The 25929-nt window shown below is 39.4% G+C and overlaps 1 protein-coding gene across 2 annotated transcripts; it reads right to left on the bottom strand.

Annotated features, from left to right (window-relative positions):
* Positions 1-223: 223 nt before the first annotated feature.
* pnpla7a (patatin-like phospholipase domain containing 7a) lies at positions 224-25929 on the bottom strand. Of its 2 annotated transcripts, XM_061062102.1 has the most exons (36): positions 25812-25929; positions 25364-25442; positions 24961-25038; positions 24086-24173; positions 23839-23921; positions 23651-23751; positions 23370-23510; positions 23128-23287; positions 22606-22686; positions 21414-21542; positions 21162-21242; positions 20351-20480; positions 20147-20218; positions 19908-19987; positions 19594-19749; positions 19333-19410; positions 18288-18493; positions 17804-17935; positions 17535-17658; positions 15664-15777; positions 15464-15530; positions 15193-15342; positions 14617-14680; positions 14245-14413; positions 11911-12093; positions 11551-11669; positions 11249-11405; positions 8857-8973; positions 8636-8705; positions 7372-7488; positions 7112-7260; positions 6844-6996; positions 6593-6712; positions 5078-5162; positions 4377-4495; positions 224-3548 (listed from the first exon to the last, which is right to left on the bottom strand). In XM_061062102.1, exons 2-36 carry the CDS (start codon positions 25412-25414, stop codon positions 3411-3413), a joined length of 4062 nt encoding a protein of 1353 aa, XP_060918085.1. In that variant the 5' UTR covers positions 25415-25442; positions 25812-25929; the 3' UTR covers positions 224-3410. The 2 variants fall into 2 exon arrangements, with proteins under 2 accessions (XP_060918085.1, XP_060918087.1); XM_061062104.1 differs by lacking the exon at positions 4377-4495 and having other exon boundaries at positions 3416-3548.

Raw genomic sequence — 25929 nt, 5'->3', positions numbered from 1 at the left:
TGGATCAAAAAAGCAATTTCAAAATACCTTAGGCTCTTGGACCTTGTGTGTTTTTTTTTTTTTTAACCATTAATTTCTTGACCAAATGATTCACAGAAAATATAATTACCTCATTAATCTAAGATGAATATAATTGCTTGTTGCAACCCCTTAAATGGTTACGTTTTTTTTCCAGCTAATTAGAAAAAACAGATGGCCAATTAAAAATGAAAAACACCTCGAGTACAACAACAAAAAGTGGTTTATTAGTAAGGATTGATTACTTAAAACACATCATTATCAAATAACATAAATATATAAACAAGTAATAAACACCATACAGTACAGGCTTATAGGTAAACTTAATTCATAAATGTTTTTTGAATCATCAAAATGTACGTCAAAATCAGGGCACAAGTGGTTGTTGTTTTTCCATCTCGTCATCTAAGGCTTGGTTACATTAACTCTGGCGCAGTTCCACACATTACATAAGCCCCTCATCCATTACAATGTCCCATTTAATAAAGAGCTGAAACATTTCTTCTGCCAGACATCAATTCATTGTGCTCGCTTTCTGGAAACAACCCAAAAGAACCAAAAAAAAAGGAAAGAAAAATAAAATACAGTGCAAAAAGCATTACCTCATCGGTAAACTGCAAACTTTTTCTACTTCTGCCATCTCATACTCTGCATCCAGATTCTGTTTAACCGACACCATATGGGAACCCAATGGTGTTTCTCACAGGGTCCCTCCCACTGTCATATGTAAGGCTGCAGGCACTGTAGCACCAGTAGGAGCTATGATCACAGCTCATACAGGGAGGCTTCACATGGTGCAAAATCAAAGTGGGAAGAGAATAGTTATAAAAAAAAGTTACTGCTCACAGCCTGACTTATAAATTGGTTCACAGATTTTAGTATTTTAACATTTGTGTCAGGCAGAAAGAAACACAAAACTGCAGCGCTGAGAGGCATTAAGCGATAATGAACTTTGTTGGCTTGGTCGATACTTGTGGAAAATGTTAGTGATGCTACGTGTTCAGTAAATAAGCGCTGAAACAAAAAGCCAGCCAACGAAAACGTAATTGTTAATCAACTCATCTAGTTGTTTAAGGCACCCAACCTGCAAAAATGAATTGAAGGTTAGCTTCTCGATTGTGAGGGTCTGTTGCTTTTTCCTGGAATCACTTCACAGTAAACAAAAAATCTTTGGAGGTTTTTTTTTTTTTTTTTTTTTTTACTGTGAAGTGATTCCAGGAAAAAGCAACAGTTCATTACATTAAGTAGACCAAGAGACTCAATTTGTTGATTAAAAATAACATTTACAATAATCACATTTTAAATCATGAGAACAACTGTAAGTTGTGCCTTTAGTTGACATATTTGAGAGATCATGTGAACTCTTGTTTTATACACAGGCGTGTTAAAGGAGGCTTTAAGTTGATCTGGAGTGTAACGGTGCATTGTGTTGCTTATCTGGAATGATTGTCGAGCTGATTTGACTTTTTTTCAAACTTTCTAGTGCTTAGGTGGTATAGATGAATTAGTTAAATAAAGGCCAGCATAACTTACTTCTTTAACAAATATATATGTGTAAAGCAGATTCTTCTTCTGTTTCAAAAGTCAAAATTTGATCCCACTAAGGCGCTCAATCACATCTTAACTTGTCAGCCAAATAACTTGTTACAGCATGTTCCTGTGAAAACTGGCTCCTGTGCATGAACTGTACTGAGACAAGTAGAGCTTCAGAGTTCAGCAAACAGATCCTCACTGTCTGCTGCTCACTCTGAGTCTGACAGATTCAAGGCAGAAACAGATGGGGGGGGACTGACTGGCCAGCTGAGAGGGAAGCCTGTGCTTTGAAGTGGATTGCTATCATTACTCCCCCTCTATGTCCCAGCATGGCACACTGGGTACAACAAAACGGAGCTGGCAGCCACAGCCTCATAGTTTAAATGAGTTTGTTTGGAAAGCACGTATTGGTAGGAGTCTTTGTGAAGACAGTGTTTAAAACCTTTAAAAGTAGGCTCAGAGTTTTCCTTTTTCTATCGATCCTAACACAACTGTTTCAACTGAATATTTATTTGGAGATTTTTTTTGTACTTAACACCGTAGGTAAACACTGTCCACTTAATAATGTACATGTTTACATTCTAATGCACTCTGGTACAAATGCTTTACCTTTAAGTCTGTTTATTATCACTCAGAGAGGTTATAGCTGAAAGTTATGTGTCAGCATTAAGGTCATAGTGAGTAAGTGGTTGTTGAGCGATGTCTCCAACTCTGCTACCCAACGTGTAAATGTAAAAAGTAAGACAAACAGTACTGCAGTAGCGCAGTACAGTACTGCATTTCACTCTGACGTCAGTAATAATCATCTTGTTTAATTTACATATTTCTAACCCTGCCTCCAAAAACATTTTGCTCTGTATACTGGCAAAGCTGTTCCATTGGACTAGACTGCTCTCCACATCTGTGTCTGACAAAGTGAGAGTATTTGTCTTACTTGCCTCTAGTGTTATTAAGACATGCGGATAGGGGTGGGTTTATTTGGCACAAACTCCCTGGATTAATGCAGGATCCCAAAAAAAACAGAGCATTCTCAGACAAAAACAACTTTTTAAACGTTGAGCTGTGTCTCTCATGAAGAACTGTCGCAGATAATCAGAGAAAATCTCAATAAACAGTCAGCACTGGATCTATTTTTTTTACAGTGTTCTGGAGATTCTTCAGTGAAAGTTGTTCCCCTTTTAAAATACAGAGGGATTTGACCTTGACCTTTTGACCTTGGACTCTTTAGTGTGGTAGATTCATCAGCCACATTTAAAAAGAAAACTGCAAACATATTTGTTTCTTTTTCTATCGCTCTAATTGTGATGGACGTTGGGCAGGAATCTGCGTGACTTGATGACTGATAGATGTCAAGTGTGAAAAAACTCAACTCTAGAACTCTCTCAAATCTATTCCTACCACTAAAATCCTGTCTTCTTATAATTCACAAAGATTCATACATTGTTACCTTTATGCATGGATTGAATATTTCATGGAAATAATATGTCCTCACCCCTTCTACCTTCTATCTGTCTTTGGACTGTTGTGATTTCTATAAAAGCTACATGAAGTGATTTTGGCTATCTCAATATGAGAAATGATTGCAGATTCTGTTACATAATAGGAATGCATAGGACTTACAGATGAATACATTTCATACCAGCTCCCTGTATGGAGTTTTTTTTAAAGACTGTCTGTTGTTACATCAAACACAGCTAACGAGGCCAGGTTACAGAGGGCAAAATGCTAATCTGTCGTGCTGACAGTGTCAGGGTCAGGGGACAGGTTTAGAGTCATGTGGGACGGACCGGAGGGTGAAATGTGAGACGGACAGGTTAAATAGAGATAACCTGTGTGAGCAGAGTTCATCCGGCCGCTCTTCACTTAATGGACTCTCTGGAATGGACTTCTTGGTTTGACGGCATGTGAAGTGGACCGGCAGAGATGGTGGAAGACAGAGGGTGGCTGCTGTTGGGCGAGGCAATGTGGTGTGCATGTCTATCGTCCAACTCTTCATCCTGAGAATCAGATCAAGGTAACGTGTCAGTGAAGACAGAGCACTTCATTTTATTTAGGTCTGAAGAAAAATAAAGAAATTCAAAATGAGTATTGAATAAAAATGGTGTCATGAATGTAAAACCTCCATCCTTTAACAATCTCAAACCCGATTGGAGCGGCTTGTATTCCTCCTCACTGAAATAACAGGCTTTAAAGCATCCAGTTAAAAAAGGCTTTCCTCTAATCCTTTCTGTAATGGCCTGAGCTGGACACCACCAATCCATTCTAATTATCTCTTTACTCCACTCGGTGTCTGAAGAACTTGTAACAGATGTGCTTTATCAGCTGATGGATTTAGTTGGAGAATCTTCTTTGAATAAACTCCAGTTTAAACAGACTAACACAGCTTTTGATGTTAATCAGACACACACTCTCTAAAGTAGTGTCACTCAACTTTGGTGCATATTTTCAGTCACTGTCTGCAAGGTTGTTTTTTTTTGGTCACTTAAGTTGTTTTTTTTTTTTAATCTCTGATACGGACAACATTCTTAAAAACTTGACTTGATTTCTGACCTTGAAACATTGTCCAGCCTTAGCTCTTACAGCTTAAACATATCATTTAGTTTGATTAGATGGCCCCTGCATTTTCTTGTAATTTATTTGAGACTCTAATTTACGGTATCATTATAAGTTCTAACACATTTATTGGCCTGATTCCAAGATGAACCCCTGATCTCTCGTTGAACAATAGCCAACCAGAGACTTTTGACTTCCCACAAGTGATTTAAGTGCTGTACTTATCAGAGAGACCTCATCGTTTTTTAACCATTATCACCAGTGTTTCGCACCGTGTCAGCAGTCTCCTCCCCTTCAGTGTGCTCTCCGTAGCATTGATTGTATACCTCCATGTCAGACAGAGCGCTCTCCAGTGCCTCCTCCTCATAATCAGTGTGGTAGTCTGACTCTTCTGATGGAGGGGACGGGTGGAGGACAGGAAAGCAAAGAAGCACATTGTGGGTGAACAAGTTGGAACATGTGGTGTGAGGTGATAAAAGAAAGTGGGTGTTCAGGTGAATGAGTCAGAGAAGCAAAAATGTGCAACAGTGTGAGGAGTCAAACCGGGCAGTTTGATGAAAAGAGGTTATAAATAGAAAGAAGAGGAAGAATAAGAAGGCAGATAACTCTGAGAGACATCAGTGGTTGTTCAACACAGCTTCACTAAAAACGGTTTCTAAAGGGAATCATTTTCTATTGGAAAATTTTATCTTTTCATAAACCAAGTTTTCTACCAGTATGTTTACTTTTCATCAGCATCTTAGAAACTGTAAGATCCGAATACGATCTCTGGAATACGATTTCAGAAATCCATTTCTCCTCTGTGTTAAACAGATCCATGTGATAACACAGAATGACGGGAAAATGAAAACAACTCAGAAACAAGTAAGAGCGAACACTGGAAACACAAACATTGATTTAAAAAAGTAACAGCCTTGTCTGTTATCAGAGACACATGTGCACAAGTGTGCACATCATGTGAGTGTTGCTTTACCATCCACCACAGCGGGTTTTACAGGCTCTATGCGGGACACAATTTCTGCCAGGTCAGTAAAGGAAGCATTGGGGCAAGTCACCACCTGAAACACACACACACACATACACTTAAATACATGTACACACTCAATGAAATCACAGAAATAGAATCAGTCTTTACCCAGTCTGTTTCAATCTGTCGGTGTATGCTAACTAATGTATCGCGCTTTAGCTACACCAGCTGCTTACTGTAAACACCTCGTCTGTCAGAAAGCTGTCATGTATTCCTGCCTTCATCATACGCTGGTGAAAACATTAAAAAAATGCACGTCCTGATTTTTCATGCAGGGGGATAAAGAGACACAAAATCTGTTCACACAACATTTCCATAATGGCAGCTGTTTCCACACAATGTAAAACTGAACCGGAAACAGTAGAAAGGGACACTGGGAAATCTAAAATGTAAACTCTAATTCTTGCTTTTTTCACTCCTCCGTGATGGAACTAAAAAAACTAATCTATGTCCTTTAACCATTCAAATTCCACACTTTGTTTTGAAATCTCTGTCACCAGTTTGGTCTTTTTCTTTGTTCTGCATTCTTTGTGGCACCACTGAGCACTCTACTGTATTTACTGTCACTGGAAGAGATTTGTTGTTTATCCTTAGAGTTGCCTCCTCCAGTGAAACCTGCTGATAGGTTAGTTACTGTGTGGGATAGTTACTGTTCTAAAATAGAAAATTGGACATATTTATAGTTTCTTAGACAATGAGTGTAGCTCCATTGTTTTTTTGCGCTTCAGCATTGTTCATGTTAATTAGTGAGTTTGTTGCTCTGTACTGATCGTCACAACTTCTCTTTTGTATCAACTCGGTTCTTTCCCTTCAACCTGCTCATGTTGATTCTCAGTTGGTGGTAAATATCTCATCTGTCTTAATCCTGTTCTCCCCTCCCTCTATCTGTCGTTTTTCTTTGACATTGCTGTGGGGACAAATGTGCTATTTGATAAATAAGCTCCTCTGCACTTCAAGCGCAGCCTGATAAATAGTTTTAATGATATTACTTTAACAGGAATGTAGCCAGAGGGCTTCCACGCGAGGCTCCTGGAGTCTAAATGTAGCTGACACATTTAATGGTGATATATTGTAGAAACAATAAGGAAAAGAGAAAATGGAACCAATAAAATAAACACGTGTTCTATTAAAATGTGGATATTTTTGATACACTTCAAACAGTACATGGAGAAGTACAAGATGAAAGATGACAGACCAGACTCAATTGAATTTACATTTGCTAACATGTTGAAATGTGACATGCTACTTACTTACCGTAACTCTTGATTAAAATAGATCAGGACGACATAAATCGCCTGTTATTGCACAAATGTGTCAAAATGAAGAGCAGAGCCGTTACTGAGATCAGTTATATTGCAACGCTCCTACTCCTTCATGGTTCTGTATTCAACTCTCCTTGATTGATTTCTTATCATTTGTTCTAAAGTGTTCCTATACATGTTCCCCTCCCTCCATCCTTACATCGTTCTTGCTTTGGGTGTTGTGGAACTCCTCCTGGTGTCTGTCTTTCAACATTTTCTCCACCACTCCACTGCGAATCCAGACGTCAAACACAGTCTTTCCATGCTGGTATCCCACCTCCTACGGTATCCAAACACAAACCATCACGTTTGAATGTTATGCTCCATGTTATAGAAAACTGAGTCATTCAGAAGAACTTTAGAGGAAACTACAACCATGATGATAGGGTAAAAACATGTTTGAAAACTTACAGCAATCTCATCAAACTTGCCAAACTCCAGTGTCCTGTATCTGTCGATTGGAGGTCGGATGTATTCACAGTAGTCGCTGTTCTTCACAGACTCCAGCTGCCTCACACAGCACACGTAAGCCAGCCGAGTCTGAATCTCTGCCATGTTTAACACCTAAGACCACAAGTGCAATGAGAAATGAACACATGCATCACTAAAAAACACATCTCCAAAAATATCCTCACACATCCACTGTTGTGTTTTGTTTTGCTTTTAATCAATCCATTACCTTGACTTTCTCAGCCAGGGGGTTGAGGCGTTTCCATAGCAGCCACCAGCCAGAGAGTGAGTCCCCATAATTAGTGAGGTTGGTTTCATCCCGGCTGCCCACGTCGATAGCTATCACCACTTTGGCCCCCATGGAGCGCGCTACATCAGCTGAGAAGAGAAGAGGCAGAAACAGGAAGAAAGGTGGGACAGGAGAAGAAGAGTTAAACTTTGTGAAATAATCTTACAGAAGTAAAGAAGTAAAGTCAAAGGCTGAGTTACCTGGCAGGTTGTTGATATAGCCTCCATCCATCAGCAGGTGTCCGTCTTTGGGGTCACAGAGAGGAGGCAGGTACCCAGAGAGAGACATGCTGGCTCGGACATAACGCCACAGGGAACCTCAAACAGCAAAAAGGCAATTCTTCAGTATCATGCCATTTAATCAACAAGTATTTTATTTAGAGCAACCAACCTGAAACAACAGAATCAAACCTATCAATAAATGTGATTCAAGGCTCAGTTTACCCCACATCATTTGTTTGTGTTTTATGGGGGAAATGTGTATGTTGTGGCTGTCAAACAGAAATGTAATTATCACAACAAAATACATTTTAACAAAATTAGCATTTTATTCATATGTATGCAGTTTTGCCATTTATATCTAAATGTCACATATTATGCAAAATGCCCCTTACCATGTTTTTCTAACATTATTTTGTGTCCCTAGCCTGTCTACAAACCCCCCAATTATGAGAAAAGTCCATCCTCTCAGTCTTTTGCCTGCTCCACTTTTCAGAAAATGTGTGCTCAAACAGGCTGTTTGGAGATTGTCATTTGTGACATCACAAAGGGAAATAACCCCTCCCCCAGGTTGGTGACACCCCCACCGCTAGATGTTTGTTCTGCCCTCTGAGTCTGCCTTCTCACCGTAAACGATCGTGCATGGTGCAAGAAAAGCCCAATCCACACACCCTTCTAGAGTGGGGCGTGGCCTAACAGAGCTCACTTTCATTTAAAGCTACAGACACGTAAACAGCCTGTTCTGAGCAGGGCTGAAATAGAGGAGTTTATAGACATGATCAAAGACAGGATCAGAGTGGATTTTTAACAAGAAACTTCAAATACATGTTTTGAGGAGCTCTGAGATTTATTCAAACTTGTTGAAAAGGACAATAATATGTGATCTTTATATCACCATACAGACCCTTTTTCTCAGCATTTTTATCTTTATTTCTTATTTTATAACAGTGTGGTCATAAAATGTGCAGATACGGTATGTGCACTGTATGCACATATCTGCACATATTTTATATACTTTCTTACACTGGATGCTCATTTGTACTAACTGATAATTATTTTGTTCTCTTTTCTCTCTTTAAATTGTGTTATACTCGTTGTTATATACATGCACATTTATTAGATATTTCTCGTTTCAATTCATGTTTCCTACATTTCTTCAAGCTTATGTTCAGTATAATAGGAACTGCAACCCTGGAAAATTCACCTCGGGGATGAATAAAGTATTTCTGACTCTGACTGTACCTACCATCAGTGTGTACCCTCATGGCCGAGGCAGTGATGTCAGTTGTAATATTGAAATACGGGATCCAAAGGTCCTGCATACACAAAAAGGTTACATGGAAACAGATCAAAATAAAGCTCACATAGTCCTGCAGCATCAAAGGATAATTTTAGATGTTAACCTACTGAAAATAGTGACTTTTCATACTCCTTTCTTTAGTGCAGATGAAACCTCATCTCACTTACCTCAATCTGTTTGCTCTTGAAGACATTGCTGATGCTCGAGTTAAAGGAAGCTCCTGAAAACATGGAGGTGACCGGGTACGTCAAATCCAGAACCTTCTTGAACACCGATGTCATTTCCTGGAAGGGGAGCCAAAAGAAAAGAAAGGTTTAATGTTTCTTCACTCGACACCTCTGGATGATTTCTTTCCTCAAAAACAAAGTAAATGTAATCCCTTGAAGTTGAGTTGAGAGTTAAATTTCATCTAAAACTTCAGCTTGATTTGTATTTATATATGTGATGGTGCGGTACATGAAAGTCACTAGTTTTCTCTTCCCCCTGGTGTGTTCACAGACTTTTCTAAGTAATTTAATCATCTTAAATTTACTCTGCATGAAAAGCATCCATATTTAGACAGCTTCCCTGATTTGGGAAGAACACATTTTTCATCACAACTGCTGTTATTTAATATATGTTCAATACGGATGAACAGCATCCCAGCCAGCTGCTTGTAAATAAAACTTTCAGAACCAAGGACAGAGCCAGAAAACGAGGGGCTGGATATACTGCAGGAAGGCAAATGGTAGTACATAATATGCCAGCTGATCTGGACAGCGAGCAGGTGTCTCAAATTAGCCGTCATGGATAGTCTCAGTATAAAAAAACATAAGGACGGATTCCATCTTAAAACTGAAATAAGTTCTGTTCATAGTGTTAATATGCCATCCCATTACTTCAGATTATTATTTTCTTTTATTTTAAAGATTTTTTATGGGCATTTTCTGCCTTTTTTTGAGAGACATGACAATGGAGTCTGTATTTTTAAGAATAGACTTAAAACTTTCCTTTTTGATAAATCTTATAGTTAGGGCTGGTGCTGGTGTAGACCAGCTCTTAGTTATGCTGCTATAGGCTTAGACTACCGGGGGAACTGGCACCCTGAGCTCCTCTCTCTCTCTCTCTCTCTCTGCATATACAGTACATCATATTACTGCATGTATCTATCTATAAATCTCAGTCACTAACCACCTACTTTCCTGGGAGCTCTTGAGCTCTCCTAGGCTCCTCAAGATCGTCGGTTGACGGCTTGCCAGAACAACCCCCACCCCACCACTACCCCCTCCCCACCGGATCGTGGGTTGGTGGCCTGCCAGAACAACCCCCCCACACCCTCTCCCCTCCCCACCGGATTGCTGATGGACGGTCTACCTCCCCCCACCCCCTTGCTCTCTATCCCTCTTCCTGCATCTTATCCCATCTCTCCCCCTATCCCTTTCCAAGCCCGGCGCAGTCTAGGCCTGTGAAGACTGTTTCGTCATGAGCCGGGGATCCGGCCGAAGATTTCTGCCTTTTAATAAGGCAGTTTTTTCTTACCACTGTAACTTTTGCTGCTTTGCTAAAGTGCTCATGATGGATAGGCCGGATCTTTGTAACATAGCAATAAGTAAGGTCTTTTACCTGCTTTTTGTAACATAACAATAAGTAAGGTCTTTTACCTGCTTTTTGTAACATAACAATGAGTAAGGTCTTTTACCTGCTCTTTTGTAATGTTAACAGACAAAGAGTAAGGTATTTTACCTGCTTCTTGTAAAGTGTCTCGAGATAACATTTGTTATGAGTTGACGCTATACAAATAAAAGTTGATTGATTGAAGTTGATTGGATAGAGTTGGAAATCAGGGAGGGAGAGAGAGTGGGGAATGACATGCGGGAATGGAGCCACAGGTTGAATCCAACCTGGGCCGCTTGCTTCGAGGACTATAGCCTCCGTACATGGGGTGCGCGCACTAATCACTGCACCACTGCACCACCAGCACCCCACTTCTGATGCTTAATAAGTACAGTGGGGTTAACTATATGAAAAGTAGAATCCAGAATTAAAAATTCTACATTTTAATACAGTTGGAAAGAATCACCTTCACAAGGACATTCCTCACTTCATCAGAGTGAGCATGTGCTGTTGTACACAGCTTCACTTTTATTCAACAGAATAATGTTTATCTGCTAAATTAACCTCCTCAAACAACAACGTGTGTGTTAAACATCTTCGACACATAAATGCACCATTCAGGGAGGAAACACATTGGTAGGTCATCTCTCAAGGCTCTCTGGTCAGCAGATGTTACATAACATGCTGCCTTTGTTTGTTTGTTTGATCAAGGTCAAGATACATCAACTTTATACATGAATTTTATTCAACATGGACTGCCAAAAAATAAGTGAGGAGTTTTCCTCATATTGACCTTGTGATGCAGAATTGATCAGTTTTAAATCCATCCACAGAACTTTGATTGTCATCTCTCTTTCTACATGCGTTTCCTGTCTACATGAAAAACAATGCTCACAAATAAAACATCATTGACTCTTACTGTAAAATTCGGATTTAGAACAACACTTGTGTTTCTTTGGCTCTCACCATTGCCCATTCTTTGGCTCTCATCCTCATTCGACTGTGGCTACGATCTTCTGCATAAAGGGCCCCCATCAGGGAACCGATTGAGACGCCACCAATGAGGTCCACTGGGATGCCGGCCTCGCACAAAGCTCGCAGTATCCCCACCTGGGAACAGCCCCTGGACAAGAGGGTGGAGAAATAAAGGATAGGACAGAAGAACATCAAACGTTAAAGCTATATTCAATATTCCAGTTAATGTACTGGATTAAAGTATATTCTGATGTGAACTCTAAGTCTCAATGGAGGAGACGGCAGACAGTTACCTTGCCCCTCCCCCTCCCAGGATAAGAGCAATAACATTTCCTGTGAGGACTCGAGCCAGACGTGAGAAGTCTGAGTGTCGGTCTGCTGGCTTCTCGAACACACGCTGATATAACTCCAACTGAAAAACAGGAAAATGACTCTTAAACAAGGAACGAGGAGTTAGATGGCAAGATGATGAAGACCTGAGTAAAAGGGAAAAAAATCCTGATGAGTAAGAAAGATCTTTTTTTTTTTTTTTTTAAGAAAATCCAAACTTTTGGGAAAGTAACAGCCAGCAGAGGGAAAGGGAAACCGCTTTGATGTGCAGATGAGAAATAAGAGAGAGAATAAAAAACATTGACCATATTTTCCACTCTTACCAGTTTGGGCAGGCTCCTCTTGGAGAAGACTCTTCGGGGACACGAGAGGTGGAGGTGTCTAGAGATCCAGCTCCGCATGTTCAACCAGTCAACAGTTCCTTTGGGTGGGGGGCCGTCTTCTCTGTGCAACAGCACCAGCTGCTTCTGGGCCCGCACTGCACTTCCTTCTAACATACGCTCCAGCTAGAGGGGAGACATCAAGAGTAGATGTCTCAGAAAATGTTATACTCCACACTTTCATCAGATAGGCACTGGTGTAGTGCTTGTACAGAATTTTGAGTGATAGCTCAAAATAAATACTGCAAACTATTCAGGTTTACATGAGCACAGTAACTGAACCTGTGCAGGCTTGTGATTCCAATAATCAAAATATTGTTTTAGGGACAAATAAAGATTTGGATGAACAGGGACAAATCATTTATCTTTGAGAATGGCAGAAAGTGAGATGAGCATTCCAGCTGAGGCAGTTTAACTATAGGACTCTCTTGAAAAGGAAGGTGGGGATTAGAAATGGGGGGTTAAATAGTCTGAGTGGAAGGTCAGATGCGCCACCCAGTCAAAAGGCTCTCTGCCTTTTGTGGTTTAGAGTGTGCACAAGGTGAGAGGCTTCATTTATGTTTGCCCTGAAAGATAAAATCAACCCAGAGCTATGACTCATTCTGGGCCTGAGCAAATATTGATCCATTTCTCCCACCATCTCCTGTTAAACGGGGTTACATTCCTCACTTCTCTGGGCCCATTTTTCCCTTTTGAAGGCAATTACCTTTCCTTCATCAGCTGGACATGCACCTTTTTCCTCTTCCAGTCGACCTTTCTTTCACAACATCTATTCACCCATTGCTTATTTCTCCCTTACGCCCAAGGTCCAAATACAAAATGTTGACTGGTAAGTAGGTTAAACCTCTTTGTATAACAGTACAATGATCAGCACTGACCTTTATATCAAATCAGTTCATATCAAGATATTGGGTTATTAATAGAGAGAAGATTGAATAAGAGCTCAGTTAACAATAACTGGAGGGATAACTTTGGAGAGAAAAAACAACAAAGGCTGATCAGATTCAATCTCCAAAGCATAATTTTAGAGTATTTTTGTCCTCCACTGTGAAACTATAGCACATCAATCAATCAAAGTGCAGCCATAAACATGGACACTGTTAACTACATGAGGACGATGTTTGTTGGACTGACTCCATATAAACTACAGTCTCAACAAACGCAACACTGAAACACATGCAACAAGTTATTCTGTTTACAATGGCTTTAATTAGAGTGAACATCTGTTTTGGTCACTAAAATTAAGTGATGTCACTTAGCTTGTACATGTAAGAATAGCTGTCTAATAAATCCTGACCCCCCTTTGATGAAATACAAACAGTAAAGAAATAGTGGGCTTAGAGATTTATGTAAATGTCGAGATTCTTCTCTTCTAAGATTAAAAATCCATTCCTAACTTCCCAATTTTTTTGGGCTTATCAGTCACTCCCTGCTAAGTGCTACATCTAGCTCTTACTCAGTAGAATGCCAAATAGAAATTCAGCCAATCTCACAGATGACTGGAGTAGATCCTGAAGTATGAACTAATTCAAAAATAGACTTTGAAAATCGATTCTGAATCGAATCCTGACCCCAAGAATCGATATCAAATCATGAGACACCCAAAGACTCCCAGCACTAAGTGGGCTATTTAGCCATTCACTTTAACTACAGAAAGACACAATTAGGGATTAGCATAACATAATGGGCAATTTAGCAGATATAGAACTGGACGTTGCCCTCAGGGGGAGAGACCAAAAAACTGAGCTATCTAAAAGAAAAAAAAAACATTTTGACATTACATTTGCAAATTGGAAAGAAACATTGTCTGAATGAACGCTAATTTAGCTCAGTTAATGCTTGAATATGAACAGGCAAGAGTTTTGTAATGTGGCCATTTATACTTTTCAGGATATATACAATATTCCAATGTTGACTTTCCAACTTGATGCCAGTACATTTTGCACACACAAAAAACTAAGGAAGTTATTTTAGTTGTTTTTAAAACATATATTAAATGAAGGCACAAAACATTGGCTGACCTTGCATCCCTAATGTGAGGTATGGCAGCTTTCTTTCTTTTAAATCTGTTTTATTTTGTGTTGGACACAAACAAGCAATCTGTAGAAGTCACCTAGGACTTTATAAAATTAAAATATGCATCTTTCATTTTTTTCTTGAAAATACATATTATCAGTGAATCAAACTCCGCCAATCAAACAAAAACTGGATTGAGAAACCCTTGGCAATATTTGCTTTTGAGTCCTGTCTCTCAGTTCTCCACCACTTACACCTTACCTCCCCAACAGCAGGGTCCTGCTCTCCGAGTCCCACAATGATGATGCAATCAGCCTGACGGATGCATCGCTGTGTCCAAGGGGTCAGCGTGTAGTCAGTCTGGTAAAGAACAATGCGATGGATGTCTTCCTGTTGGCCCAGCCAGCTGGACAGACGGTACTCATGCACACTGAAGAGGAAAGGAGTCCATTAATGACAGGCTGCACTGCCTTGCTGGCAGCACACAGTAGATCCATTTTTTCTGCTGTGCCAAGACAGCACACTTGAACTGAATTTAATAAATGTTAGAGAAATTGGAAGCCCAAAGAAAAAATGAATATGAAATGTAAGCGCAACAAATTTATGATCTTTCAGTCTACAACTAAAACACACTTGTCTAGTGCTGCAGCTCCAAGCCGCTGTTTGATGACATCACTGGTCAGCAGAAGAGTGGGACCTGTTGGAGGAAGATCACACCAGTTAAAATCAATGGCTACATCCAAAGTCTTCCACCAAGCCTTCACACTTGATCCCACCCCCTTTTTGGGGGGAGGCTCTCTAAGTGGAGTGTTGTTTTACGCAGAACCAGACAGAATGATAATTTCCAGAATGTTTTGAAAACTGAGGCAGTGTAACATGAACCATATCTACCAGAGCAGAGAAATAAGCCGACCTCACTGAAAAGAATCATGCTAACATGCCATTACCTATGTCAGGACGCTCTAAAACTAGGGGTAGGACCAAGGTTGTGAACTGGGATTGAGTGAATATATCTGGTTTACAGTACTTATCAAACAGGAATATGGTCCTTTGCTAGAGATCATAAAATAGAATGTGTCTAAGAAGGAAATAAGTTTACAAAGACCATATAAAACCTGAAGTGTATTTGGCATTGAACTCGGCCTATCTTTGGAGGATGGTAGTGAAACACACACTTTAATTCAATTTGATCTGTTTCTTTTATCATACCTATTGCAATAAGAGCATGCTGCAGCTCCAGGGTGAAGGCAGTGAGAGGAACATCTTCTGATACAGGCAGGACTGCCACAGTGGAGAGGTTGGACGCTTGGTTTCCTGCATCCCACTTGCTGCCTGGGGTGTGGAGTGCCAAACTGCGAGCTAGGAAAATGCATAAATATTAATAAGGCTCCAACTTAACAGTAAATTGACTTTAATCAAACTAGCTGAATAACCCTAAGTAACCGTGGGAGATAGCGTTTGCGTATGTAGATGAAGATACCTGTAAGAGGACCGTTCACCTGCCGGAGGATCTTCTGTCCTAATAAGTGGATCAACCTGGTGACAACCTGAGAAGCACAAACCACCAGGAGATTATTCAAAGGCTCAATGTAAGGGGCTAGATCATTTTTATAGATGACCTTTGGAAATCCCTTACACATATGCCCACTCTACAGAAAATGTATCATTAATTGAGAGAACCTGAGGGAATTTCCTCTTGATGGAGCTGAGTGCTCCCTCTGGTAACTTCGCCAGCTCGGAGTCTCGTACAGCATGCACTGTGGTGGCTCTGTTCTGATGGGTGAGGGCCTCCACCTGCAGGGAAACACAGGACACATGCTGAGTTTACTCTGCCAGGAAATACATTAACAAGTTTAATAACAAGAAACGGAGAAACCCCAATACTTCATTTTGCTTCAATATACAATTACTTTAAGGGATATGAGATACAGGTATGTCCCTGATGGTTGAGCCTTGTATGTTTCCTGGTGAAGTTCTAATTAACTTGATATAAAGAACCATAAACAATATCTCTCCATCTCGTGATCCTGAGTTGACGTCAACACAGCTGTGCTAAATTTGTCTCAGAAACTCAACAATTACAATCTTATTCCCTCCATGACAGAAGCTGCAACCACCGCTTCCCTCCCGCAGGTTACAGTAACCATAGCATCCATCAACCCAGGTATTATTAGAAGCATCTCAGCAGAGATGAGCAGCACCAGCCAATGGGAAAGTGGTTCAAGTGTGACAAAGTGACTAGGCTATATGTAGTTTATTAAATTAAAAAATGACAAATAGTGCTGGCAACATTTTCTGTTTCATTTACACTTAAAGCAGACAACTCTGGAAAATATGTACACACGTTTTGTATTCTTGGTAAGTGTAATCTGAATATTTAAAAAGGTAGAAAAAAAATATATATATATCTTCCTCCTCAGACAAAACAAAAAAAGAGAAACAATTGCAACATGTTCATCCACCCTTTATTTGGCTGACTGAACAGTAAAGCTGATGCAAACTTAAGCCTATGTCTTAGACTTAAAAAAACATTGAATTAGTATCAGTGACATCACCCACTCGGTTTCTAAAGCAAAGTTTTGAAGCCTAACAATCACAATCGCCATATGGAGGCTCTATCAAACTCATCTTAGGTCAATCTAGAAACAGGCAAAGAAGTGGATCTGAGGCGGGCCTTTAGTCTCCTGGAAAATAGCTACAATGGGTCAGCTTGAAAGTCAGATGAGGCGCACCCAACTGTGCATAACTCTTAGCCTTGATATAATGAAAATGCCCAGTACAGTGTAAACCAATAAACACACGAGCTAAATCTCTGTTGTGTTGGACCAGGATGTACCCATGTTTATTTCTGCTTAACATGGCTGTAGATGGAGTCAGCCTCAAGTGGTCTATGGAGGATCTGCGGCATTTTACTCCTCAGCATTTTTCAACACCAGAGGATGCGGCTTGGCCTTAATTTAAAAAACTGTTTGTTTATTTTTCCATGATTTCATTTTATACAAATGATTAAAAATAATATTCAAACTACGAGGTTTAATTCAGAGGTTTAATTGTCTGAGGGCAAGCTTGTTGTTTTTTCCCCATTAAGATACAAATACAGTCAACTAATAAGTCTAAATAAATAACTAAAGATTAAGTGTTATCTTGTTAATCTAAACAAAAAAAATGCTTGAAGCTAGTGTTGAGTTACCCCACTAAATATTCATAAGATGTAATTGGTTGACTTATTATTTACTGGCAGTGATATTAGCCTCACGGTCATGCATTGGAGGAGCATCCTGGCAGTATGTGTTTTCTTAACAGCTCTTACTGACAGTGACGATTCTATGAATGTGATGATGAACTGTTGTGAATGAAACAAACTATTTTACTCAAGCATAGTTAATATGAAAGTTTGGCTCAGAATTACTTATTCTGATATAAAGTCATTAATATTTATGAGGATACTAGAAGTGAAAGAAAATCTTAGCATGGTGCACACATCGTAGATATTCATAGTTTTTCGCCTACCATCTACCATCCGTCGTCCCTCTCACCATCTCGGCCCTTACCACTCCAATCAGGTCCCCACGTCCGTACTCTCCTATCAGCTCCTTCTTTCCGTCATCCTTCAGGATGACAGAGCGCAGTCGGCCACTCAGCACTATGAAAGTACTGTCTGATTTCTCTCCTTGCCTGGAAGTCAAACAGAAAACTTAAATTCACTGCAAATAAGTAAACAAGATGGTGATCCGAGGATGAATTAACTGTTAACATGAGTTTAGCCATTTCAGAGGACGAGGATGTTTTTTCAACACATAAAAAGTTAAGAGAAGTATACCTGTACACTGCTCTACCGGCTTCCACAGCCATCCAGTCAAGAGCGAAGTCTATCTGTCTGACAAAAGATGACATCCTCCTCACCACAGTATGAGCCACATTCAGCACAACCTTTGGCTCCACTCGCATTATCCTGAGGAGGAGACCAAAATCATTAAAAAAGGAAGGTAAAAGTTTGTTTGTACAAATTTAAAATACAGGGAGGTTTAACCAATTCAAAGCCATGAAATGTGCCTGTATGCATGTTTTCTTGGAATTTGAATTATCATACCTTACTCTTAATTATAATACAACAGTAATGTGTAACTATGCTGGAGGTAAAAACATCATAAACAGTTCAGATGAACTAGAAGCTACAGGTAAATTCTAGCTCCTGTATCTGCCACACACAGTTTTGCTCACTGTGAGGCAGCAAAGAAGACGGCATATCATGGGCACAATTTTCCCAATGTTTGGTTGTATAGTGATGTGTTCATGTGACTGACTCATAGAAGTGGGTCTTGGAAATGGAGAGGAAGCTGCAGTCTCGCTGGGCTCGAACAGTGAATATGAGCGGCTCTCCGGTCAGGACAGCGAGCTGACCGACAAGCTCTCCTGGGTGTGTCACGAACAGACGTGTCTCTTCTTCACGGTCGATCATCCGCTGGTAAACATGGAGGAGGCCAGAAATGACAAACTGGATGCTCACCTCCTAAAAATAAAAAAACCAGAGTGAAAAGAACACATTTCTCAGTAAGAAGGTGAATGGCAACATATAGTAGAGATTTGCAAATAGGACATATAGATCTGCATTTTTAACCAATTATCACAAAAGTTCATTGTGTTATTATAAACAATGTAGTCAAAATATGAAGCCCTGTTTATCTTCATAAGCCAAAAAGTGTTTGCACTACTATGAAATCTTTTTTTCAGAAACACTGCTTTAATATTCAATATTTCACTAACTAATTAGATTGAACTTTTCTAATATTGCATTAAGATCAAACAACTGTGAACAAGGGCTTGATATTGATAGAGAATTGTAATGCAGTAAAATTATATGGAGACAATAAAAGATAATTAACAGCAGTTACAATGTAGCTTAAAAAGGGTTTAGAGATTTCACAAAGTTCCTGCATGACATTGTGAGTGGTAAAAAAAACATGTGCAGTTTGACCAAACAAAGTGCCTTGAGCTTAAAGGGATTAAATTGTATTTGCTGTATTTGTGTGTTTCAGTTCACTTCAGTTGAGGCTTTTGTGATGAATGTGATTGGCTGAGGGTCACTGTGTTCAAAGTAGTGTTTTCAACTAATTGTTGCTGTTAGATGAAACACAGATAGTTGAATAGAAAAGGTGGCGATTCGGGGCTGCACTCACACACAACTAGTTTTGACGGACTCTATTTTGAATTATGAGCTGAAAAGAATGCAATCAAAGTGTTCTCACTGATGAAGGACACCAAAGAGAAAGCTCAACATATAAAGATGAAACGCACTTCCAGTAAACCATGCGGTGCCTCTGTACCCAGCATGTAAGCTGTCAGTCTTACCTGGTCTCCTTGACGAGCCACCACAGAACCAGCTTTTACTTGATGGAGAGTCACTCTGCCCTCAAGTAGACCGGGGTCCTAGAAGAAAAAGAAAAAGAAAAAAAAGATATATATTGACAATATATGCTTATTCATATCAATGAGCTCTTCTAATGTATCCTACCTGTTGTAAAAAAAACAAAAACAATTATCAACATTTTCCCATAAAACATGTGCTATAAAAAACAAGTATATGATTATTTTTTTGTTTCAGCCTCTCACCTGCAGCTGGATGATTCCCAGCAGGTCCTTCTTGGCGGCCTGGAAGATTGTGCTGCTCTTACTGAGGTGGATGGCATCAGAGTGCCCCCCACTGTCTGTGTAGTGAAACACTTCAGACGGAGTGTGCTGCATTGTCACACTCTTCTTCAGACTCGACTGCAAAGGCAGACATCAGACAGGGACAAGTGAGGAAGGCAAGACAAGTGAGGAAGGCAAGACAAGCAGAAGCCCTAGCTGCAATGCATGCTGGTATACTGTGTTCTATACAGACAACTCAATGGAAAAAAGGGGGGGACAAGGCCGGGAGTTCTTACTTTGGGAGTTATGACAGGACTGGGTGGAGTCTCTTCTATCGTGACTCGAGCTCGCTCACACGCCATGTTCAGGTCATTACCTGCAAATCAGGACAAGGGGGGAGGAAAATGAGTTTTGGTAAGTCTATATGGATGTCTGCATCCTTGCTCTGGATCAGTAACTGTGATAAGTCTTTGCAGGAAATGAATACAGACAAATGCCATTTTGGAGCTCATTTAGGTTCCAAGCAGTGACCCACCTGCGCAGTCGGTGAGCATCGATGTGGATCGCAGCTTCCTGTGGCTGTTTGAAGGGCTGTCCTTTCCACCATCTGTTTATTGCAATGTGATGTGTCAGCATTGGATCACTCTCAAAACAACATGATGAAACATTATGTGTGTAGTGTATGTTTGGAGTAAGGTGTGTGTGTGTGTGTGTGTGTGTGTGTGTGTGTGTGTGTGACCTGTCTCTGTGGGGCTCTCTGTGGTTCCAGCAGGTAACTCATCCTGAAAGTGCAAACGACGGGTGGTCTTCCCAGAATTTGCCTCTGCTACCATGCTGTTTACGTTGGACAAGGGCACCGCCTGACTCTCCTGTCAATCAGGCAATAAAAACAAATCAGTCAACAATGTACTTTTTTTTTTAAGTCAGTCGGGACTCAAACCAAATTTAAAGTAACACTAACGTTTTTAGTCACTATAGATTTGAAGCATAAGAAAATTAAGACGTTAAGGACCTCATTGGATTGTGGGCTAGAAACATGTTAAGTGTCCAGTGTCAGTCGGGAAAAATACTGACTGTGTAAAGATTGGATTTTTGTAAGACTATTTAGTAGTCACATTCTTATAGATATTATATCAATATTTATTTTCCCATTTATTAGAATCAGTTTGACTAAATAATCTGTAAGCTAATTTCTAAATCCTTCAACAATTGGCCAAGTGAACGTCTTTCTACATATTCCCTCTACAAACAGCTAATTTAAGGAGTATTTTTGTCATCATTAAGTCATATGCTGACCAGGGCTAAAGTCAACTGCCCCTCTTTAATGAGTGGAAGGGTTGTGATCATTTTTGTTCATTTATAATGAGAGTTCTGAAGAACGGAGTCATGATACTGTGTTTAATGTTGTGTGAAATTAGCTTGCATGTGTGTGACCTTGTGTATGTGTCCTTCTGATGGTTGTTTATGTACAAATTCATAACCAAGCTCTCTGCATGACTGTGTGTATGTACGCACAATAATGTGTGAGCACTAATTAATTTCCCTCCTACCGGATTGAAGAGTTCAGTTGTGAGGCCCAGATAGTTATGTAACGCTAACAAGGTGACTCTTTGGAGGCGCACCATGATTATCTGCAACACACACACAAAATCAAACAGTGAGCGAAACAGAGCAGAACATTTTCGACAGCAGATGTAGTTACACCCAAATTAGATAGAAATTATTACGTTTCAAAATTATAACGATGCATTACAGAAAACAAACACATGATAGTGCACATTTATTGATAGACAATCTGTTACCTGAATGACGCGAACAAGGGTTTCTGGGTATTTCTTAAACACGGACTCAAAGGCTGATGCAGGTAAACGTAAGATGGTGGAGTGAGTTGCAGCCCGTGCTGAGACGGTCTTGTATGGAGCTGGATAACCCTGACAGAGGAAAAACAGTCATAATAGAGATATTAAGCAAAGACAGAGAGGACAGTCACTTAAACCACATAATCATCTAAGACTCAGCCACCCACATGTCTACTGAGTAAGTAATTTGCAAATAGACAATAATTTATATTAAGGTGTAGTTTTTAAGTTGTTAACTGTACACCTCAGCCAAGGCAAGGCACGTTTATTTATACAGCACATTTCAGCAACAAGGCAATTCAAAGTGCTTCACACAAGACATCAGAAGCATCAAGACAAAAGGAGAAACATTAGAATAGAAAATTTAAAAATCACAAAAAAAAGCATTAACAATCACAGAGATGATTAACTCTGAAAATATGTTTAAATAAATAAATAGATAAAATAGGAGAATGCCTATAATAATTCATTTTAATTGAATTTTTGAATAAAATAAGAAAAGAAAAGTTAAGCAGTTAAAACAGAAGCTCAAATATCGAAGGCTACCTACAGAGATATCTTCTGTTCCCTCTCGATATTTCCATAACATTTTTGTAATTAAATTTTTTGTACCATATATTGTAAAAACACATACTTAGTATGATGCAACCTTAAAACGTTTGTTTTCAGAGCTTGATTTTCTTGATTTCTCTGAAAACATTTTTATGTTGAGTTCAATTTATTCCAGACAAAACATTTACAAAACAAGTGTCTGAAAAATAACTATTAAATTTTTTCTCATTTTTGAATGCCAATTCTAGATGTAGAAAATCAAACACTTATTTCTGTCCATCACGGGACCTCTGAAAGATTCGGCTCCAATATAAAAAAAAGTGTTCCTCTAAATTGATGAACAAAACAGCATGCAGCTGGACAAATCATCCAAATGACTTGGTACACAAGAATATCAGGATAATGGACAAATAAATTGAGCTGAATAGAAAGTACAAAAAGGTTGGCTTCTAATCAAGGGAAGTGCAACTTGAAATGTGAACAACTGAGAGGAGAGTGCACTGGGAAAGAAACAAATCAGAAGTCAAACAAGGACGGAAGCAGAGAAGTAAATCTGACGTGCAGATGGAGGAAATAAGCTCACAGTGATGATGTCCAGAATACTGAGCAGGCTGTGCACACTGTCGCCTGGGTGCACATCCTTTACAATTGGTTCTGTACCATCCTAGAAAAAAAAAACAGAAAACCTCAAATTACAACATCCAAAATTTGGTTTGAAGACAAGGATTTTGCACCTTTAAAACGTGTCTTTGTGGACTACATGCTACAGCCACAGGTAATGTACATATTGACAAAAGCCAGCAACAGGAAAACACAAACAAATGTGGACAGGGCAGCCATCTTTTATTCTTATATACACAGTACTGTGGTGTATTATTACTTCTTCTGTTTGTATTTGTTCATGTGTTATGCACATAAAGGTTGAGGTAGAACACTGAAGGACTCGTAACATGGAGTAAAGCAAACCTTTTCTCCTGCTGCTCTTGAGATATTTGACTTGGGTTACCATTGAGAGTCATCATACTAATGACTTGTCCTGTTCTGTAATCATGTATTGAAAATAAACTCTACGACCATATATTTATGCGACGTGTTATCCACATACGTTCTCCTGGATGCAGAGTTCTAGCCTTCCATCCTGGACTACATAGATGCTATCATCATCGTCTCCTGGTCTGAAAAGACCTTCACCCTCCTGCAGCTCGATAAACACCATGTGTCGACACAGCTCGAGGAAGAGGGGCTTCTCAAAATGACCCAAGACCCTACGACAAGATGCACACAATTTTAAAAAAAACAATTGTTAAAAGATGTTAAATCCATACTAGAAGTGGTATATTTGTCTACCTGACATTCTTCAGCATGTAGAGGACCTCAGACGGCAGGTTTGAACTCTGCACGTCAAACTCTGTTAGGTCGGCCTCCAGCAGAGAGGGAGGGGGTTCCTTTGGCTGCAGTGTGGGAGGATCTTTACGGATCCTCAGAATTCTTTTGGAAATGATAAAAAAAAAAAAAAAAAACATTGAAAAAAACATCCTTGATTCAATCTACATTACAAGGACCAAGCTTATCAGATGAGTTGTTTCCACTTGTATATAAAGAATAAAAAAAGTTTTCATGAAGCATACTTGCGAGCTATGCTTAGAACTTTGGTTCTTTTGCGAATGCGCTGCGGTTGCTTTGATACTGAGGGTGAGGAGGGAGGAGGAATGGAGGAGAGTGTCTGGACCTTAAAAAAAAGAAATGTATTCAAGATTTTGATTTGACTATACATATTTGTGAATGAGGGTTTGTCAGAAGTGAAAACAAAAGAAACCTTTCGCATTATCTTCCTTCCATAGAAGAGCACTTTATCTCGTTTTCTGAAGCGATACTGCGGAACGCCAGGCTGTTGTTCTCCTTGTAAGAAAATACAAAGCAAACGCATATAAGAAAATTTAGGACCACTTTCCAACAAAAACTAAAAAGTAAATGTAGGCATATAGTATTGTAGACCAAAACAAGTCTGACATGTAGTATAGCACCAGAATAAGTATGAAGCTTTAAGAGATTGGATGACTCACGAGCAAGCTTAAACCTCCGGTAAAGGAAGAGAACCACGATCCCAATGAGTGAGACCGCAACTGCCGCTCCAATGAGAGCACCTGTGAGCTAGAAGACAGACAAAGATCATCACCAGAAAACATACAGTGTAGTTGGCCACAACATAGAGCAACTAAGCTGCTCTTTTAGTGACTTAATCCTTCAAAATCCAAAGCTGTGTTCCAGTTAATTACCACGTAGTGATTCTGAGTAGGCTTTGAGTATTTAGTGTGTTTACACTATAGAACCCAAAGTAACAGAGTACCTACAATAACAAGCTACCACTTAGTTCAGATTTTTCCAACAATGGAAGGCGCAAATCGAATAGAAGAGAAGCCCACTGTTGGTTTTATTTATTTATTGTTATTTTGAACAAAAGAGCATAGTATTGTGTTTTTATGAATTACGACTCTCATACAAACTGCATGTAAATAAGATTTCTTATGGCCTTAAGACATGGAACAAGATGCACATGTGGGACACGTGTTCATACAGGCATGGTTGCCAAATCAGGGAAAAATACAGTGTTAAGTATTATAGTTAAAGTATAAAAAACACATTAAGATTTGAGTCTTTAACTTCTTTTAGTTTGACAGAGCTGTATGAACCATCATCTACTTAATTCAATTCTCCTCTAATCTGAATCACATAAATCAGGAGTAAATAAGACAATACTTGGGATTATTAATTTGGGTAAGAAAGAAACCCAAATGATCAAAACACTCCAAACTATTTAAACCATCCCATATAACAACAAAGTAGATTTTAAACCCCTCAGTCTCGCAGCAGCAAATTCATGTCTGTGATCTCGTTGCTTATAGAAAGCATAGGCTGGAACTCAGTCGTATTTTCATACCATGGTGGTCTGCATCCTCTCCTCAACAAACTTCTGCAACCGCATCGTGAATTCACTTTTGCTGTATTGGTTCAGCACCTAAAAATATAACATAGGTTAACACAGTTCCTTTAATACAAGTGACAGTACGAAGTGGTGGAAAGGCTATTTTGATCCTTGTTAATCGACTTATTTTAAATAAATGTTCATGTGCTTGTGAGCTAAAAGTAACTAGTGATTAAAACTGTAGTGCAGTAAAATGTACATGTGTGATCTTGACTTGTAGTGACAGACAGGAACAGTAATACTTTAATCATTGAACTGCCCATTAAAGTCTCACTATTCACATTAATGTGTCACTCATGTTATGTCACTATTTCAAATGTCACAATTGTAACAGGAGAACTTGGTCTTACTAACTTACACTTGGCCATTTGCACAAAGCTCCATCGTCTTCTTCTTCATGACCATCCATCCTGCAAAAGAAGAGTCAGAAGGCCTCCCTGGTATTTGGAAACAGAGCAATGGTTTAAGTGAAGTATTTAGGGTTTAGGAAAAAGAAGGTAAACTACGAAAAGAGGAACATAGATTAGATTCGTCAGCATCTTCTGACGCTAACGAAGCTAATCTTCACACTTCCTGTCTGGTATACGTTAGTAAAGAAGAAGTTACTTTATGAGCTTGTTTCAAAGTAATTTACTGATGTTTATTTCAAGCGGATGACTTAAATGTCTCAACTGAAGCTGTTAGCTTGACGTTAGCTAAAACAACATTGGCTAGCAGCTGGCTAACCACGGTCATAATATATAATAGAAGTCATTTTCAAAAGATTGCATTATGAATTAATTGTGGTGCGGGGAAACTAGGCTTACTTTTCGAGGACTTCTGCTGCGCGCTACCTCAAGAAAGTAACATTCCCAACAGACGATGGAGTAAAGTTAGCTGGCAGCTATCAAAGTTTTCTGTGTGCTGTCACTTGCTTAGACCCGC

The sequence above is a fragment of the Labrus mixtus genome, chromosome 17 (assembly GCF_963584025.1).
Source record: "Labrus mixtus chromosome 17, fLabMix1.1, whole genome shotgun sequence".
Classification (NCBI taxonomy): domain Eukaryota; kingdom Metazoa; phylum Chordata; class Actinopteri; order Labriformes; family Labridae; genus Labrus; species Labrus mixtus.
Note: the sequence above shows the minus strand (reverse complement) of the source record. Positions and strands in the feature narration are given on the sequence as shown.

Excerpts from the sequence above, each read along its gene's own strand:
- pnpla7a (XM_061062102.1), bottom strand. The coding sequence starts at position 25,414 with ATGGATGGTCATGAAGAAGAAGACGATGGAGCTTTGTGCAAATGGCCA. Across the intron at positions 23,511-23,650 it reads GTTCTAAGCATAGCTCGCAA|AATTCTGAGGATCCGTAAAG; the intron begins GTATGCTTCATG and ends CATTTCCAAAAG. Across the intron at positions 15,531-15,663 it reads TCAAGAGGAAATTCCCTCAG|GTTGTCACCAGGTTGATCCA; the intron begins GTTCTCTCAATT and ends TGTGCTTCTCAG.